Source organism: Oncorhynchus gorbuscha, unplaced genomic scaffold (genome assembly GCF_021184085.1).
Source record: "Oncorhynchus gorbuscha isolate QuinsamMale2020 ecotype Even-year unplaced genomic scaffold, OgorEven_v1.0 Un_scaffold_3399, whole genome shotgun sequence".
NCBI classification, from domain to species: domain Eukaryota; kingdom Metazoa; phylum Chordata; class Actinopteri; order Salmoniformes; family Salmonidae; genus Oncorhynchus; species Oncorhynchus gorbuscha.
Window position 1 is genome coordinate 15208 of NW_025747649.1, and position 17801 is coordinate 33008.

Consider the following 17801-nt stretch of genomic DNA (forward strand, 5'->3'; position numbering starts at 1 on the left):
AAGCACCAGATCTAGCACTTGATTGGCTTGCATGGGTAAGCACGTGCTAGATGAGGCTTCAAATATGACAACAGGCCCAGGTGTAATTATTGCAGAGTCGAAGCAGTGTTCGTTAACTTGGTTTGTGGTGTTGATTAGCTCAAATTTACAACATGGTCGAGGCATTCGTTGGAACTTGGAAGATGACTTCCAGTGAGAATTTTGATGAATATATGAAGGCAATAGGTGAAGTCTTACCTTATTAAATAAAGTAGTTTTTAAATGAAAGACAATGTTGCATTTCGATCTAGAACCTTACTAAAGTTGATTAGATAAATATCCGTTTGTTTCACAGGTGTGGGTTTTGCTACTCGGCAGATGGGGAATCTGGCGAAGCCCAATTTGCAGTTCAGCATCGACGACGGTGTAATATCAATGAAATCCCAGAGCACTTTCAAAACCACAGAGGCCAAGTTTAAATTGAATGAAGAATTCGACGAGATGACTGCAGATGACAGGAGAACCAAGGTGGGTGCAGGAGCCACACTATAGACATGCCGGTTGTGATTTCCAATTGATTGTAAAAAGAAATTACTTTAAAATTTAGTGATTGGTGCCCTCCTGACATTACTCTATTTCCAGACTCTGATGACCTTTGAGAACGGAAAACTGGTGCAGAAACAAACTTGGGACGGCAAGACTACCACGCTCGAGCGGGAGTTGCAAGATGGAAAATTGATTGCGGTAAGGTTTAATGTCCTGCTTGCTATTCCCTTCTCTGCTTGGTTTGACAAAATATGCGTTTTTCATAAGCCTATTTTGCAATGTCCATGCTTGATATTGCAATATTGTTCAATGTTGCATGTGATCATCATTATGCAATACACGTTGTCATTTTGTAAATTGCGTTCTCCCGGGGTTACCAACAAGGATGGCACGCGTTTTTACGCGCTAATGTGTTCAAAATACCTAGTATTGTTTTGGCTGGTAAGCGTGGCTTGATAAGCACTTGCAGTCATGTGCAACACTCTTCTTAATTATTTTAAACTAAATGATTAATTGGTAATCGAGTGCTAATAAACCCAATGATTAACATAAACCTGGGATTGCTGCTGCATGTGTTGGCATTGCCATTGCGAGGCTTTGCTGCCACCGGTCCGCCATAGGCACTATCCAGTAGGACCAGTCCTCCATAGGAATGAATGAATGCATGTTTTTTGGGGGGTTGTAGTGGGTACAGTAACATCAGTTTCCTTAAAGTAATTTATAATGCATTATTTAGCTCACATAATGTAAAGTGCCTGTTATAGAATAAATTAATATAGATTCCAACATGTATTTGGTGGTTTGTTCATCACTGAATGTGTCAATACATTTTGAGTTCTCGGTTCTGACACTTGTTGTCATTACATGACCTAAAGCGTGTACTGCTCTCTATTCCAGAAATGTGTAATGGATGATGTGGTGGCGCTGAGGACTTATGAGAAAGAGGTGTGATTCCAGCCTGCTGAATTGAAGACCCACCAGCAAATCAATAACATGCATGTTATCTGTTCAATACCTACCATGTTAAATTCACTGTCTCAATTGGTACCAAAATCCCATGAAGCTTTCAATAAAGTCAGTTCTTCTTTGTAAAAAGTGGTATTTCCTTCACTGCAATATGTAGGCCAGTTTGGAGGCTGAGGCCTATTCAGCAAATGTAATCCATGTGGATTACAAACGGGCAAATCTCTGGTCTATCCTGACTACTTTGGTTGTAGGTGGTGCTGACATTCAATACATTTCAGTGTCAATTTTTCTCCAATAAATTAATGTTGGCTTACTTTGAGCACGCTACACTGAGTGTTCCCGGCAAAATACATTGATTTCACACTACCTATTCTGAGAACTGGTGACCAAGTAGAAATGTCCAACTGACCATTTGTCTACGATGAAAAACTGCCATGACTGACTAGTGGGTTAACTAAACCCTGGATGCCTTCATATTAGCGTGCTGCTGCTAACTAGCTATTACACAACTTTAAAACCTGCATTTCTTTGCCTATTTAGGACTTCTATTCTGAACTTTTCAGCAGCATTCAGGTGCTTCTGAATATGACTACTGGGACCAGTGGTCTGCCCAGTGGTGCTGTTATGACTGCAGCGTTGCTGTTTGTTCCAAGTGTCTCTAGGAAAGGTGCTACTTCGATTTCTGAAAACATGACTTGATGTCACCCCCGAAAACAACTCCAACTAAAGCCAGAAAACGACAGCGGATTGAGTATTACATTACTCTTGCATAATTATGCACCAAATATTGCCATTGAGGTTCACCATCGCCTTGATATGCTGTCAGAGACTCATATCCTACCTCACGCTCAGCCACAGATTATTGAGAAACGGCGACGTGACCGAATCAACAGCCTGACTGATCTCAGAAGACTTGTGCGTTTGAGAAGCAGGTAGGGTACAGTAAAAGTGTGTGTGTGTGTGTATATATATATATATATATATATATACACCATAGACATTAGATTCATAGAATAATCTCAACTTCCGCCTTTTCTACATCTTTGGTTAGGATTTATTTTACAAGTAACACAATCTAATTGAATGTTTGCCTTTTGTCACAGGGATCGTCAAAATTGGAAAAAGCTGAAATGTTGCAGATTACTGTGGATCATTTGAAGATGATACATGCTGCCAGCGGACAAGGTGAGTCAATACCAAAACGATACAAGGATGTGATTTATGATGAAAGCCTGTAAAGTGATAGGTAAACTTCTAGAAAAACTTCTGCATATTTGTAGGGAACGAGCCATATCCTCCAAGCTCCACCACAGAATTAGACCAAGTGTCTCCATGTCCTTTAGTTCCTCTAGTGTAGTGCTCTGTATACCTGCAGAGTTCTGTCCTACTATCCAGGTCTGTACCCAAACAATTTGAACTTCTACTTCTAAAAATCCACCTCTCTAAAAACAAGTCTCTCACCGTTGCCGCCTGCTATAGACCACCCTCTGCCCCCAGCTGTGCTCTGGACACCATATGTGAACTGATTGCCCCCCATCTATCTTCAGAGCTCGTGCTGCTAGGCGACCTAAACTGGAACATGCTTAACACCCCAGCCATCCTACAATCTAAACTTGATGCCCTCAATCTCACTCAAATTATCAATGAACCTACCAGGTACAACCCCAAATCCGTAAACACGGGCACCCTCATAGATATCATCCTAACCAACTTCCCCTCTAAATACAACTCTGCTGTCTTCAACCAAGATCTCAGCGATCACTGCCTCATTGCCTGCATCCGTAATGGGTCAGCGGTCAAACGACCTCCACTCATCACTGTAAAACGCTCCCTGAAACACTTCAGCGAGCAGGCCTTTCTAATCGACCTGGCCGGAGTATCCTGGAAGGATATTGATCTCATCCCGTCAGTAGAGGATGCCTGGATATTTTTTTTAAATGCCTTCCTAACCATCTTAAATAAGCATGCCCCATTCAAGAAATTTAGAACCAGGAACAGATATAGCCCTTGGTTCTCCCCAGACCTGACTGCCCTTAACCAACACAAAAACATCCTATGGCGTTCTGCATTAGCATCGAACAGCCCCCGTGATATGCAGCTATTCAGGGAAGCTAGAAACCGTTATACACAGGCAGTTAGAAAAGCAAAGGCTAGCTTTTTCAAGCAGAAATTTGCTTCCTGCAACACTAACTCAAAAAAGTTCTGGGACACTGTAAAGTCCATGGAGAATAAGAACACCTCCTCCCAGCTGCCCACTGCACTGAAGATAGGAAACACTGTCACCACTGATAAATCCACCATAATTGAGAATTTCAATAAGCATTTTTCTACGGCTGGCCATGCTTTCCACCTGGCTACTCCTACCCCGGTCAACAGCACTGCACCCCCAACAGCAACTCGCCCAAGCCTTCCCCATTTCTCCTTCTCCCAAATCCATTCTGCTGATGTTCTGAAAGAGCTGAAAATCTGGACCCCTACAAATCAGCCGGGCTAGACAATCTGGACCCTTTCTTTCTCAAATTATCTGCCGAAATTGTTGCCACCCCTATTACTAGCCTGTTCAACCTCTCTTTCGTGTCGTCTGAGATTCCCAAAGATTGGAAAGCAGCTGCGGTCATCCCCTCTTCAAAGGGGGGACACTCTTGACCCAAACTGCTACAGACCTATATCTATCCTACCATGCCTTTCTAAGGTCTTCGAAAGCCAAGTCAACAAACAGATTACCGACCATTTCGAATCTAACCATACCTTCTCTGCTATGCAATCTGGTTTCAGAGCTGGTAATGAGTGCACCTCAGCCACGCTCAAGGTCCTAAACGATATCTTAACCGCCATCGATAAGAAACATTACTGTGCAGCCGTATTCATTGATCTGGCCAAGGCTTTCGATTCTGTCAACCACCACATCCTCATCGGCAGACTCGACAGCCTTGGTTTCTCAAATGATTGCCTCGCCTGGTTCACCAACTACTTCTCTGATAGAGTTCAGTGTGTCAAATCGGAGGGTCTGCTGTCCGGACCTCTGGCAGTCTCTATGGGGGTGCCACAGGGTTCAATTCTTGGACCGACTCTCTTCTCTGTATACATCAATGAGGTCGCTCTTGCTGCTGGTGAGTCCCTGATCCACCTCTACGCAGACGACACCATTCTGTATACTTCCGGCCCTTCTTTGGACACTGTGTTAACTAACCTCCAGATGAGCTTCAATGCCATACAACTCTCCTTCCGTGGCCTCCAATTGCTCTTAAATACAAGTAAAACTAAATCCATGCTCTTCAACCGATCGCTACCTGCACCTACCCGCCTGTCCAACATCACTACTCTGGACGACTCTGACTTAGAATACGTGGACAACTACAAATACTTAGGTGTCTGGTTAGACTGTAAACTCTCCTTCCAGACCCATATCAAACATCTCCAATCCAAAGTTAAATCTAGAATTGGCTTCCTATTTCGCAACAAAGCATCCTTCACTCATGCTGCCAAACATACCCTTGTAAAACTGACCATCCTACCAATCCTCGACTTTGGCGATGTCATTTACAAAATAGCCTCCAATACCCTACTCAACAAATTGGATGCAGTCTATCACAGTGCAATCTGTTTTGTCACCAAAGCCCCATATACTACCCACCATTGCGACCTGTACGCTCTCGTTGGCTGGCCCTCGCTTCATACTCGTCGCCAAACCCACTGGCTCCATGTCATCTACAAGACCCTGCTAGGTAAAGTCCCCCTTATCTCAGCTCGCTGGTCACCATAGCATCTCCCACCTGTAGCACACGCTCCAGCAGGTATATCTCTCTGGTCACCCCCAAAACCAATTCTTTCTTTGGCCGCCTCTCCTTCCAGTTCTCTGCTGCCAGTGACTGGAACGAACTGCAAAAATCTCTGAAACTGGAAACACTTATCTCCCTCACTAGCTTTAAGCACCAACTGTCAGAGCATCTTACAGACTACTGCACCTGTACATAGCCCACCTATAATTTAGCCCAAACAACTACCTCTTTCCCAACTGTATTTTATTTATTTATTTTGCTCCTTTGCACCCCATTATTTTTATGTCTACTTTGCACATTCTTCCATTGCAAAACTACCATTCCAGTGTTTTACTTGCTATATTGTATTTACTTTGCCACCATGGCCTTTTTGCCTTTACCTCCCTTCTCACCTCATTTGCTCACATTGTATATAGACTTGTTTATACTGTATTATTGACTGTATGTTTGTTTTACTCCATGTGTAACTCTGTGTTGTTGTATCTGTTGAACTGCTTTGCTTTATCTTGGCCAGGTCGCAATTGTAAATGAGAACTTGTTCTCAACTTGCCTACCTGGTTAAATAAAGGTGAAATAAATAAATAAATAAATACTCCTGTGTAGTTCCTGTTCCTGACCCTCTGCCTCCCTCTCCTGGTAGGGTATTTTGAAGCCCACGCCCTGGCCAAGGACTACCGCAGCCTGGGCTTCAGGGAGTGTCTGTCAGAGACGGTCCGCTACTTAAGCATCATGGAGGGCTGGAACAGTGTCGACCCACTCCGAGTACGCCTGGTCTCTCACCTCAACAACTACGCCTCTCAGAGAGACATCCACACTGGATTGACTGGACACCCTGGACAACTAGCCTGGGGCTCCGCTTTGAGGACACCCTCCGCCCACCTGCCACACGCCCTCTTACCACTCCCCAGGGATGGACACTAGCGCCCACAGTACCAGCAGCCCACCCTCCTGCTCCATCTCCTCCTCCTCCATGTCATCCCCTGTTCAACTGATACCTCAGTGACCTCCAGACTCAGGGTGCCCCCCAATGACAATCTACCCCTGGGGCTGGCCCTGTCAGTCTCAGCCTCCAAGCTCTCCCAACCACCACCCCTTTCCTCCCTGTCTGCCTTCTCCTTCACTACTTTTACCCTATTGTCCCTGGCAGCCCTAAATTCATCAGGCTCCTCCACAGCCCTGAGAAATCAGCCTTACAGGCCCTGGGGGACCGAGAACGGGTCCTTCTGAACTCTTGTGATCATCAGAACCGGAAGGCAACAACTTAGATCCCCGCCAACCTGCCTCCCCGCCAACCTGCCTCCCCGCCAACCTGCCTCCCCGCCAACCTGCCTCCCCGCCAACCTGTCTCCCCCAACCTGTCTCCCCCAACCTGTCTCCCCCAACCTGTCTCCCCCCAACCTGTCTCCCCCAACCTGTCTCCCCCAACCTGTCTCCCCCCAACCTGTCTCCCCCAACCTGTCTCCCCCAACCTGTCTCCCCCAACCTGTCTCCCCAACCTGTCCCCCAACCTGTCTCCCCCAACCTGTCTCCCCCAACCTGTCTCCCCCAACCTGTCTCCCCAACCTGTCTCCCCCAACCTGTCTCCCCCAACCTGTCTCCCCCAACCTGTCTCCCCCAACCTGTCTCCCCCAACCTGTCTCCCCCAACCTGTCTCCCCCAACCTGTCTCCCCCAACCTGTCTCCCCCAACCTGTCTCCCCCAACCTGTCTCCCCAACCTGTCTCCCCCCAACCTGTCTCCCCCAACCTGTCTCCCCCAACCTGTCTCCCCCAACCTGTCTCCCCCAACCTGTCTCCCCCAACCTGTCTCCCCCAACCTGTCTCCCCCAACCTGTCTCCCCCCAACCTGTCTCCCCCAACCTGTCTCCCCCAACCTGTCTCCCCCAACCTGTCTCCCCCAACCTGTCTCCCCCAACCTGTCTCCCCCAACCTGTCTCCCCCAACCTGTCTCCCCCAACCTGTCTCCCCCCAACCTGTCTCCCCCAACCTGTCTCCCCCAACCTGTCTCCCCCAACCTGTCTCCCCCAACCTGTCTCCCCCAACCTGTCTCCCCCAACACTCCACAAACCAAGCAGGAGTACCTGACTGTGTCATCTGTTTTTCCCCTCTGGCAATGAGGGGGATGAGGTAGGCTAATGCCACCTCCCTTGGTCAGTACTGCTGTATAAAGGAACATAGATAAGTGTTCTATCCTATATGTTTTTATCATGAATAATTCATGTTAAATGCTGTTGTGAGCCCAGATATGGCCTCCATGGTAGGAAAGGACTGATTATTGTTTCATGTCCACAAAACTGATTTCATTTGGTTTATTATCAGAGTGCACTAAGAGAAGGGTTTTGGGGTATTTGTAGGTCAAATATAATATTGTAAAAATAGAACTCCTGCAGCTTTGAAAGGGAACAAATACACCTGCAATGTATCATAAATAGAGTTACACATGACCTGGATCTGCTAATACTTTAGTTATGTCTATATGGGATTGTCGAACATGCTTTATATAGAAAGCAACTTTGAAAAAACGTAGTTTTGTAATATTTTTGGACCAATAAACTGAGTTTGTAAGAAGATGCATGTTTATTTGATCAATGCTCAGGATTCATGTGTTTTACCTAAACTGTTGTGGGGCTTAGAGTATGTTGTCCACTTCCCACATCACTTCATCGGTTTCAACTGTGTCACGGCTGGCTGGGTGTGTAGCGAGGAATCAGGCGCAGAGACCAGAGGGGTCCAGGGGAAAAGTGCACTTTAATACGACACCAAAATGAAATGCCCAACACGCAGGGAGCAAACACTGGCCAACCCAAACCAACGGGTAACAAGGTCCAGAGCACTAACAACACCAACGAATACAACGTCAACATCAAAATGAAATGCCCAACACGCAGGGAGCAAACACTGGCCAACCCAAACCAACGGGTAACAAGGTCCAGAGCACTAACACCACCAACGAATACAACATCAAAATAATCCCGCACAACAAAGGGGCGGGTTCCATATGCTAAATAGGGAAGACAATCAAGCACACATAAAATAGGAACAGGTGTAACGAATGAGACAAAACTAACCGAACAGAAAAAGGGATCGGTGGCGGCTAGTCGGCCGGTGACGACAAACTCCGAGCACCACCCGACCAGGCGGGGGAGCCAACTTCGACGGGAGTCGTGACAAACTGCCTTGATGTCTTGTTTTTTGGTGAATGAAGGAGTTGCATACAGATGTAGAATCTTCATTTGATCACTCTTCTGTTGCTGAGCGTTGTTCTACACAGCAGCAAATTCAAACTTGTAGTGTATTTGAGCTTTAAAAAGACATCTAAAGTGTGTAATTTCCACATTGAAATTTCAGACTTGATTTGCCCTGCAGAAAAAAGGTATCAACCCCTACAAAAAATGTCCATGAATTATAATCCACATTATTCACATTTTCTGTTGATGCAGGATTATTTTCCTGTTGTAACAAACTGGCTCAAATTAAGATCCTACATCTGTATGTACTATATGTTTTATATATGAGTAAAGTGGGAGCTAACAGTAATATAGCAGAGAATCTGACTGACTGACTAGCTGGCTGACTGGTTGTAATCTTGGACAGACACAAGATTTTGGTTCTGGGTTGATGAGATGAGGGTTGGTCGAGACACCTAGTTTTAGAGCCATTGTTGCCTCCATGAATACCCAGGAAGTGATTAAAAGGAAATCATCAATGCCCATTAACCCCACTCATATGGACTGGCCTGGTCTGACCCCACTAATATGGTCTGGTCTGACCCCACTAATATGGTCTGGTCTGACCCCACTAATATGGTCTGGTCTGACCCCACTAATATGGTCTGGTCTGACCCGACTAATATGGTCTGGTCTGACCACTAATATGGACTGGTCTGACCCCACTAATATGGTCTGTTCTGGGCAGGAGACTACAGTGTGGCCAAGATTGAGGGAAAGATGGCAGCTGGATGACACAGGCTAGGTTTCTAGGGCTCATGGGGCTCTGGTCAAAAGTAGTGTACAGTAGGGTATAGGGTGCAATTTGGGACACAGTCACTCGATGTGCTCTTTACGTTCCTGCTGTAGTAGTATGCAATGTATCCACTAGAGACCATTGTATATCAGTAGAATACTAGTGATGGAGACTTGCTGCAGCCAAATCATTAGTGTAAAGGTTTACAGCGTCCCAGCGGAAAGAAAACACATATCTATAAAACTGAAACTTTTCAGGAAATGAAAATAGAGCCATATTCTACCATTTATGAACATACAATCACAACTTCAAAAGCTATTTTGAAATGTAATTTATTGGACCTGGAGTCATGAACTGTTCAGCGTTCATAAAGGACCATCATGTTAATAACAGTAACCATGCAGGTCCCTCAAGATATTTCTTCCCCTCCCCTGTTCTTTACAATCTGTTACTCAGTCAGACAAACTTTGTTGGATGAAAATCTGGAATTTTTCTGTGAAAAATAAATAAATACGTGGAATGTCGTTCAATATGGTGTTCACTGCCTCCATCTGCTGGCTCAATGGACCTCACTGCTTTACAATAGAATAGAACAGGACAGAACAGAAGAGAACAGAACAGAACAAAATAGAATAGAACATAATTTAATATAATTTGCAGGGTGGAGATAAAGTACCCCAGTATGAGTCATAATACCCATAAAAACTAGCGGTCAATCAAGGAAATGGTTCCAATAATTTCCCCACCATTAATTTTTCCTATAGAGGATTTTAGAAACACTTAAAATAAGAGTTGTGGTTCGTGTATGCTCACCCTGGTGTGATTTTTGATGTTTGATAACTGTAATTTTGATAACTGTAACTGTAATCTCTCTAGGACAAGGTGACTTTTGTCAATAAATGTGCCTGTATATACCACCCAAAAATGAAATGCTAATTAGTGGCTAATGTGTCTATCATAAACTACACATGCCATGAGGATCTGGACGTGACTGCTGAAACGAAGCAAAGGTAAGAACCTCTGGATTAGCTATCTAAGGTTAGCTAAATGTAGTAATGAATAGATTAATAAATTGGAAAACTGTTTTTAAATTGACAAATCTGTGAACTGTCTTGTGCACGTTTTAAATTGACACAATACCTGTTAGCAAAGATGTCAGCTACAGATGACGTTTAGGATTTGTAATCTTGCATGATACCGAGTCAAGGACCAAAAGCTGAAGCTGGAGACTCATATCTCCCTCTCACTAACTTTAAGCACCAGCTGTCAGAGCAGCTCACAGATCACTGCACCTGTACAAAGCCCATCTGTAAATAGACCATCCAACTACCTCATCCCCATACTGTATTTATTCATTTATCTTGCTCCTTTGCACCCCAGTATCTCTACTTGCTCATTCTTCTTCTGCACATCTACCATTCCAGTGTTTAATTGCTATATTGTAATTACTTCACCACTATGGCCTATTTTTTACCTCACCTCCCTTATCCCACCTCATTTGCACAGACTGTAATATAGACTTTTACTACTGTATTATTGACTGTATATTTCTTTATTCTATGTGTAACTGTGTTGTTGTATGTGTCGAACTGCTTTGCTTTATCTTGGCCAGGTTGCCGTTACAAATGAGAACTTGTTCTCAACTAGTCTACCTGGTTAAATAAAGGTGAAATAAAAATGTAAATAAGAAAAAGGCTCCTCAACAGCTTCCACCCCCAAGCCATAAGACTGCTGAACAATGAATAAAATCGCCAGCTACTGGACTTTCTTGAACTGCACTGTTGGTTAAGGGCTTGTAAGTAAGCATTTCACGGTAAAGTCTACACTTGTTGTATTCGGTGCATGTGACAAATAAAGTTTGATTTGATGTCAAGTTTGATGCTAAATAGCATTTTAGAATCTGAGAGCAAATAGAGAAGAATATATTGATAAAAGTCACCTTGTCCGCAGAGAGATTGACATGGTTATCAAACGTCACACCAGGGGAAGTCTAACGATACACAGCCCTTATTTGAAGTGTTTCTAAAATCCCCAATGGGAGAAATGAATGGTGGAAAAACATTTGGAACCATTTCCCTGTTTGACCTCTAAGTTTAATGGGTATTATGACACCTCCACCGTGGGGCTCCTCTGTCCAGTGTCTGTGTTCTTTGCCCATCTTAATCTTTTATTGTCTTAGATATGGCTTTTTCTTTGCAACTCTGAAGAAAAAACGAGAATATATTATTTTATAAATGTGTATGTTTTTTTCTCTCCAATTCCTATTATTGAGCAAATCACACTTTCAAAAGGCACCCTCAAATAGTCTACCATCGCTTCAAGGGCCGCTGGCTGCTGATAGGCTTTCTTAACTTTACATTCATTTTGCATGCTGTCCGGTCCTCTGGCAGTCTCTATGGGGGTGCCACAGGGTTAAATTCTCGGGCCGACTCTTTTCTCTGTATATATCAATGATATTGCTCTTGTGGCGATTCACTGATCCACCTCTACGCAGACGACACCATTCTGTATATTGGCCAGTCCTTGGACACTGTGCTATCTAACCTCCAAACGAGCTTCAATGCCAGGTTTACAACAGAATGCAAGTGAGCCTCCAACTGCTCTTAAACGCTAGTAAAACCAAATGCATCCTTTTCAACCGTTCGCTGCCTGCACCCGCACGCCCGACTAGCATCACCACCCTGTATGGTTCCGACCTAGAATATGTGGACATCTATAAGTACCTAGGTGTCTGGCAAGACTTTAAACTCTCCTTCCAGACTCATATCAAACATCTCCAATCTAAAATCAAATCTAGAGTCGGCCTCTATTCCGCAACAAAGCCTCCTTCACTCATCCGCCAAACTTAACCTAGTAAAACTGACTATGCTACCGATCCTGACTTTGGCAATGTCATCTACAAAATAGTATTCCAATACTCTAGCCAGCAAACTGGATGCAGTTTATCACAGTGCCATCTATTTTGTTACTAAAGCACCTTATACCACCCACTGTTTTTGAACCTGTATGCTCTATGGGTCGGCTGGGTAAGCTTTCAACATATTCGTGTGCCAGACCCACTGGCTCCAGGTCATCTACAAGTCCATGCTAGGTAAAGCTCCGTTTATCTCAGTTCACTGGTCACGATGGCAACACCCATCCGTAGCACGTGCTCCAGCAGGTGATCTCACTGATCATCCCTAAAGCCAACACCAAATAGAGAAAAAAATCTTTTGGCCGCCTTTCGTTCCAGTTCTCTGCTGCCTGTGACTGGAACAAATTGAGAAAAATTGCTTGATTGGAGACTTTTATCTCCCTCACCATGGTTATCAAACATCTGCTATCTGAGGAATCTAACCGATACACAGCTGCTTATTTGAAGTGTTTCGGTAAATCCCCACCCAATTTTACCTACCTCATCCCCATACTGTTTATATTTATTGACTTTTCTGCTAAGTTTTGCACACCAGTATCTCTACCTGTACATGACCATCTGATCATTTATCACTCCAGTGTTAATTTGCAAAATTGTAATTCTTTTTGCCTCTTCCTCATGCCTTTTGCACCAATGTATATAGACTCTCTTTATTTCTACTGTGTTATTGACTTGTTAATTGTTTACTCCATATGTAACTCTGTGTTGTCTGTTCACACTGCTATGTTTATCCTCTTGCCAGGTCGCAGTTGCAAATGAGAACTTGTTCTCAACTAGCCTAGTTTGCCTGGTTAAATAAAGGTGAAATAAAAAAAAGTACAAAAAAATGTGCCAACACATCCTTGTTGTCTTTAATCTCTGTTTTACCAGCTAAACAGCTGCTCTTAGAGAAAATGTTTTTGAGTTACATTTAGATATATTTTTTGCTAACATGTGATTGGGGTTCCTTGGTCACCGGTTTGCCTGGCAGGGGGTCCCTGGGTAAGAATTGCTTCTGAAGATCAAAGACAGTGCAGGCTGAGTCCCTGCCCGAAAATAATTTATCCCCCGCCCCTCATCCTCTCTGTTGCCATGGAAGCACCAGATCTAGCACTTGATTGGCTTGCATGGGTAAGCACGTTCTAGATGAGGCTTCAAATATGACAACAGGCCCAGGTGTAATTATTGCAGAGTCGAAGCAGTGTTCGTTAACTTGGTTTGTGGTGTTGATTAGCTCAAATTTACAACATGGTCGAGGCATTCGTTGGAACTTGGAAGATGACTTCCAGTGAGAATTTTGATGAATATATGAAGGCAATAGGTGAAGTCTTACCTTATTAAATAAAGTAGTTTTTAAATGAAAGACAATGTTGCATTTCGATCTAGAACCGTACTAAAGTTGATTAGATAAATATCCGTTTGTTTCACAGGTGTGGGTTTTGCTACTCGGCATATGGGGAATCTGGCGAAGCCCAATTTGCAGTTCAGCATCGACGACGGTGTAATATCAATGAAATCCCAGAGCACTTTCAAAACCACAGAGGCCAAGTTTAAATTGAATGAAGAATTCGACGAGATGACTGCAGATGACAGGAAAACCAAGGTGGGTGCAGGAGCCACACTATAGACATGCCGGTTGTTACAGTAGTGTGATTTCCAATTGATTGTAAAAAAAAAGAAATTACTTAAAAATTTAGTGAGTTGTGCCCTCCTGACACTACTCTATTTCCAGACTCTGATGACCTTTGAGAACGGAAAACTAGTGCAGAAACAAACTTGGGACGGCAAGACTACCACGCTCGAGCGGGAGTTGCAAGATGGAAAATTGATTGCGGTAAGGTTTAATGTCCTGCTTGCTATTCCCTACTCTGCTTGGTTTGACATAATATATGCGTTTTTCATAAGCCTATATTGCAATGTCCATGCTTGATATTGCAATATTGTTCAATGTTGCATGTGATCATCATTATGCAATGCAGGTTGTCATCTTGTAAATTGCGTTCTCCCGGGGTTACCAACAAGGATGGCACGCGTTTTTACGCGCTAACGTGTTCAAAATGTCCTTTATAGTTTTGGCTGGGAAGCGTGGTTTGATAAGCACTTGCAGTCATGTGCAACACGCTACTTAATTATTTTAAACTAAATGATTAATTGGTAATCGAGTGCTAATAAACCCAATGATTTACATAAACCTGGGATTGCTGCTGCATGTGTTGGCATTGCCATTGCGAGGCTTTGCTGCCACCGGTCCGCCATAGGCACTATCCAGTAGGACCAGTCCTCCATAGGAATGAATGAATGCATGTTTTTTGGGGGGTTGTAGTGGGTACAGTAACATCAGTTTCCTTAAAGTAATGTATAATGCATTATTTAGCTCACATAATGTAAAGTGCCTGTTATAGAATAAATTAATATAGAGTCCAACATGTGTTTGGTGGTTTGTTCATCACTGAATGTATCAATACATTTTGAGTTCTTGGTTCTGACACTTGTTGTCATTACATGACCTAAAGCGTGTACTGCTCTCTTTTCTAGATATGTGTAATGGATGATGTGGTGGCGCTGAGGACCTATGAGAAAGAGGTGTGATTCCAGCCTCCTGAATTGAAGACTCCACCAGCAAATCAATAACATGCATGTTATCTGTTCAATACCTACCATGTTAAATTCACTGACTCAATTGGTACCAAAATCCCATGAAGCTTTCAATAAAGTCAGTTCTGCTTTGTGAAAAGTGGTATTTCCTTCACTGCAATATGTAGGCCAGTTTGGAGGCTGAGGCCTATTCAGCAAACGTAATCCATGTGGATTACAAATGGGCAAATCTCTGGTCTATCCTGAGCACTTCGGTTGTAGGTGGTGCTAACATTCAATACATTTCAGTGTCAATTTTTCTCCAATAAATTAATGTTGGCTTACTTTGAGCACGCTACACTGAGTGTTCCTGGCAAAATACATTGATTTCACACTACCTATTTTGAGAACTGGTGATAAAGTAGAAATGTCCAACTGACCATTTGTCTACGATGAAAAACTGCCATGACTGACTAGTGGGTTAACTAAACCCTGGATGCCTTCATATTAGCGTCCTGCAGCTAACTAGCTATTACACAACTTTAAAACCTGAATTTCATTGCCTATTTAGGACGTTTCTATTCTGAACTTTTCAGCAGCATTCAGGTGCTTCTGAATATGACTACTGGGACCAGTGGTCTGCCCAGTGGTGCTGTTATGACTGCAGCGTTGCTGTTTGTTCCAAGTGTCTCTAGGAAAGGTGCTACTTTGACTTCAGAAAACATGACTTGATGTCACCCCCGAAAACAACTCCAACTAAAGCCAGAAAACGACACAGAGGATTGAGTATTACATTACTCTTGCATAATTATGCCATTGAGGTTCACCATCGCCTTGATATGCTGTCAGACTCATATCCTACCTCTCTCTCAGCCACAGATTATTGAGAAACGCCGACGTGACCGAATCAACAGCCTGACTGATCTCAGAAGACTTGTGCGTTTGAGAAGCAGGTAGGGTACAGTAAAAGTGTGTGTGTGTGTATATATATATATATATATACACCATAGACATTAGATTCATAGAATAATCTCAACTTCCGCCTTTTCTACATCTTTGGTTAGGATTTATTTTACAAGTAACACAATCTAATTGAATGTTTGCCTTTTGTCACAGGGATCGTCAAAATTGGAAAAAGCTGAAATGTTGCAGATTACTGTGGATCATTTGAAGATGATACATGCTGCCAGCGGACAAGGTGAGTCAATACCAAAACAATACAAAGATGTGATTTATGATGAAAGCCTGTAAAGTGATCGGTAAACTTCTAGAAAAACTGCTGCATATTTGTAGGGAACGAGCCATATCCTCCAAGCTCCACCACAGAATTAGACCAAGTGTCTCCATGTCCTATAGTTCCTCTTGTGTAGTGCTCTGTATACTCCTGTGTAGTTCCTGTTCCTGACCCTCTGCCTCCCTCTCCTGGTAGGGTATTTTGAAGCCCACGCCCTGGCCAAGGACTACCGCAGCCTGGGCTTCAGGGAGTGTCTGTCAGACGGCCCGCTACCTAAGCATCATGGAGGGCTGGAACAGTGTCGACCCACTCCGAGTACGCCTGGTCTCTCACCTCTACAACTACGCCTCTCAGAGAGACATCACCACTGGATTGACTGGACACCCTGGACAACTAGCCTGGGGCTCCGCTTTGAGGACACCCTCAGCCCACCTGCCACACCCCCTCTTACCACTCCCCCAGGGACGGACACTAGCCCCCCACAGTACCAGCAGCCCACCCTCCTCCATCTCCTCCTCCTCCATGTCATCCCCTGTTCAACTGATACCTCAGTGACCTCCAGACTCAGCGTGACGGCCCCCTCAGAGGCACTCAGGGTGCCCCCCAATGACAATCTACCCCTGGGGCTGGCCCTGTCAGTCTCAGCCTCCAAGCTCTCCCAACCACCACCCCTCCTTTCCTCCCTGTCTGCCTTCTCCTTCACTACTTTTTCCCTAGTGTCCCCGGCAGCCCTCAATTCATCAGGCTCCTCCACAGCCCTGAGAAATCAGCCTTACACGCCCTGGGGGACCGAGATCAGGGCCTTCTGAACTCTTGTGATCATCAGAACCGGAATGGAACAACTTAGATCCCCGCCTCCCTCCAACCTGCCTCCCTCCAACCTGCCTCACTCCAACCTGCCTCCCTCCAACCCGCCTCCCGCCAACCCGCCTCCGTCCAACCCGCCACCCGCCTCCCCCAACCCGCCTCCCCCAACCCGCCTCCCCCCCAACCCGCCTCTCCCCAACCCGCCTCCCCCAACCCGCCTCCCCCAACCCGCATCTCCCCCAACCCGCCTCCCCCTACCTGCCTCCCGCCAACACTCCACAAACCAAGCAGGAATACCTGACTGTCTCATCTGTTTTTCCCCTCTGGCAATGAGGGGGATGAGGTAGGCTAATGCCACCTCCCTTGGTCAGTACTGCTGTATAAAGGAACATCGATAACAGTGTTCTGTCCTATATGTTTTTATCATGAATAATTCATGTTAAATGCTGTTGTGAGCCCAGATATGGCCTCCAAGGTAGGAAAGGACTGATTATTGTTTCATGTCCACAAAACTGATTTCATTTGGTTTATTATCAGAGTGCACTAATAGAAGGATTTTGGGGTATTTGTAGGTCAAATATAATATTGTAAAAATAGAACTCCTGCAGCTTTGAAAGGGAACAAATACACCTGCAATGTATCATAAATAGAGTTACACATGACCTGGATCTGCTAATACTTTAGTTATGTCTATATGGGATTGTCGAACATGCTTTATATAGAAAGCAACTTTGAAAAAACGTAGTTTTGTAATATTTTTGGACCAATAAACTGAGTTTGTAAGAAGATGCATGTTTATTTGATCAATTTGATCAATGCTCAGGATTCATGTGTTTTACCTATGAACTGTTGTGGGGCTTAGAGTATGTTGTCCACTTCCCACATCACTTCAAATAAACTCAAATCATTTATCTGTTTCAACTGTGTCACGGCTGGCTGGGTGTGTAGCGAGGAATCAGGCGCAGAGAGCAGAGAGGTCCAGGGGAAAAGTGCACTTTAATACGGCACCAAAATGAAATGCCCAACACGCAGGGAGCAAACACTGACCAACCCAAACCAACG

General features: G+C 44.3%; 2 protein-coding genes and 2 pseudogenes across 2 annotated transcripts; all 4 read left to right on the forward strand.

Annotated features, from left to right (window-relative positions):
* The first annotated feature begins 64 nt into the window (after window positions 1-64).
* Window positions 65-1554, forward strand: LOC124027631 (fatty acid-binding protein, adipocyte-like). Its single transcript, XM_046340000.1, has 4 exons — window positions 65-225; window positions 335-507; window positions 622-723; window positions 1423-1554. The coding sequence occupies exons 1-4, from the start codon at window positions 153-155 to the stop codon at window positions 1474-1476; spliced, it is 402 nt and encodes a 133-aa protein (XP_046195956.1). The 5' UTR covers window positions 65-152; the 3' UTR covers window positions 1477-1554.
* A 635-nt stretch (window positions 1555-2189) lies between these two features.
* On the forward strand, window positions 2190-6497 carry LOC124027627 (annotated as a pseudogene).
* A 6792-nt stretch (window positions 6498-13289) lies between these two features.
* LOC124027632 (fatty acid-binding protein, adipocyte-like) lies at window positions 13290-14930 on the forward strand. The gene is made up of 4 exons (XM_046340001.1): window positions 13290-13445; window positions 13555-13727; window positions 13857-13958; window positions 14660-14930. Exons 1-4 carry the CDS (start codon window positions 13373-13375, stop codon window positions 14711-14713), a joined length of 402 nt encoding a protein of 133 aa, XP_046195957.1. The 5' UTR covers window positions 13290-13372; the 3' UTR covers window positions 14714-14930.
* A 499-nt stretch (window positions 14931-15429) lies between these two features.
* On the forward strand, window positions 15430-16741 carry LOC124027628 (annotated as a pseudogene).
* Window positions 16742-17801: the final 1060 nt, after the last annotated feature.

Coding starts and splice junctions, on each gene's coding strand:
- LOC124027631 (XM_046340000.1), top strand. CDS start 153: ATGGTCGAGGCATTCGTTGGAACTTGGAAGATGACTTCCAGTGAGAAT. Junction 226..334: donor TGAATATATGAAGGCAATAG/GTGAAGTCTTAC, acceptor TTTGTTTCACAG/GTGTGGGTTTTGCTACTCGG. Junction 508..621: donor CAGATGACAGGAGAACCAAG/GTGGGTGCAGGA, acceptor CTCTATTTCCAG/ACTCTGATGACCTTTGAGAA.
- LOC124027632 (XM_046340001.1), top strand. CDS start 13,373: ATGGTCGAGGCATTCGTTGGAACTTGGAAGATGACTTCCAGTGAGAAT. Junction 13,446..13,554: donor TGAATATATGAAGGCAATAG/GTGAAGTCTTAC, acceptor TTTGTTTCACAG/GTGTGGGTTTTGCTACTCGG. Junction 13,728..13,856: donor CAGATGACAGGAAAACCAAG/GTGGGTGCAGGA, acceptor CTCTATTTCCAG/ACTCTGATGACCTTTGAGAA.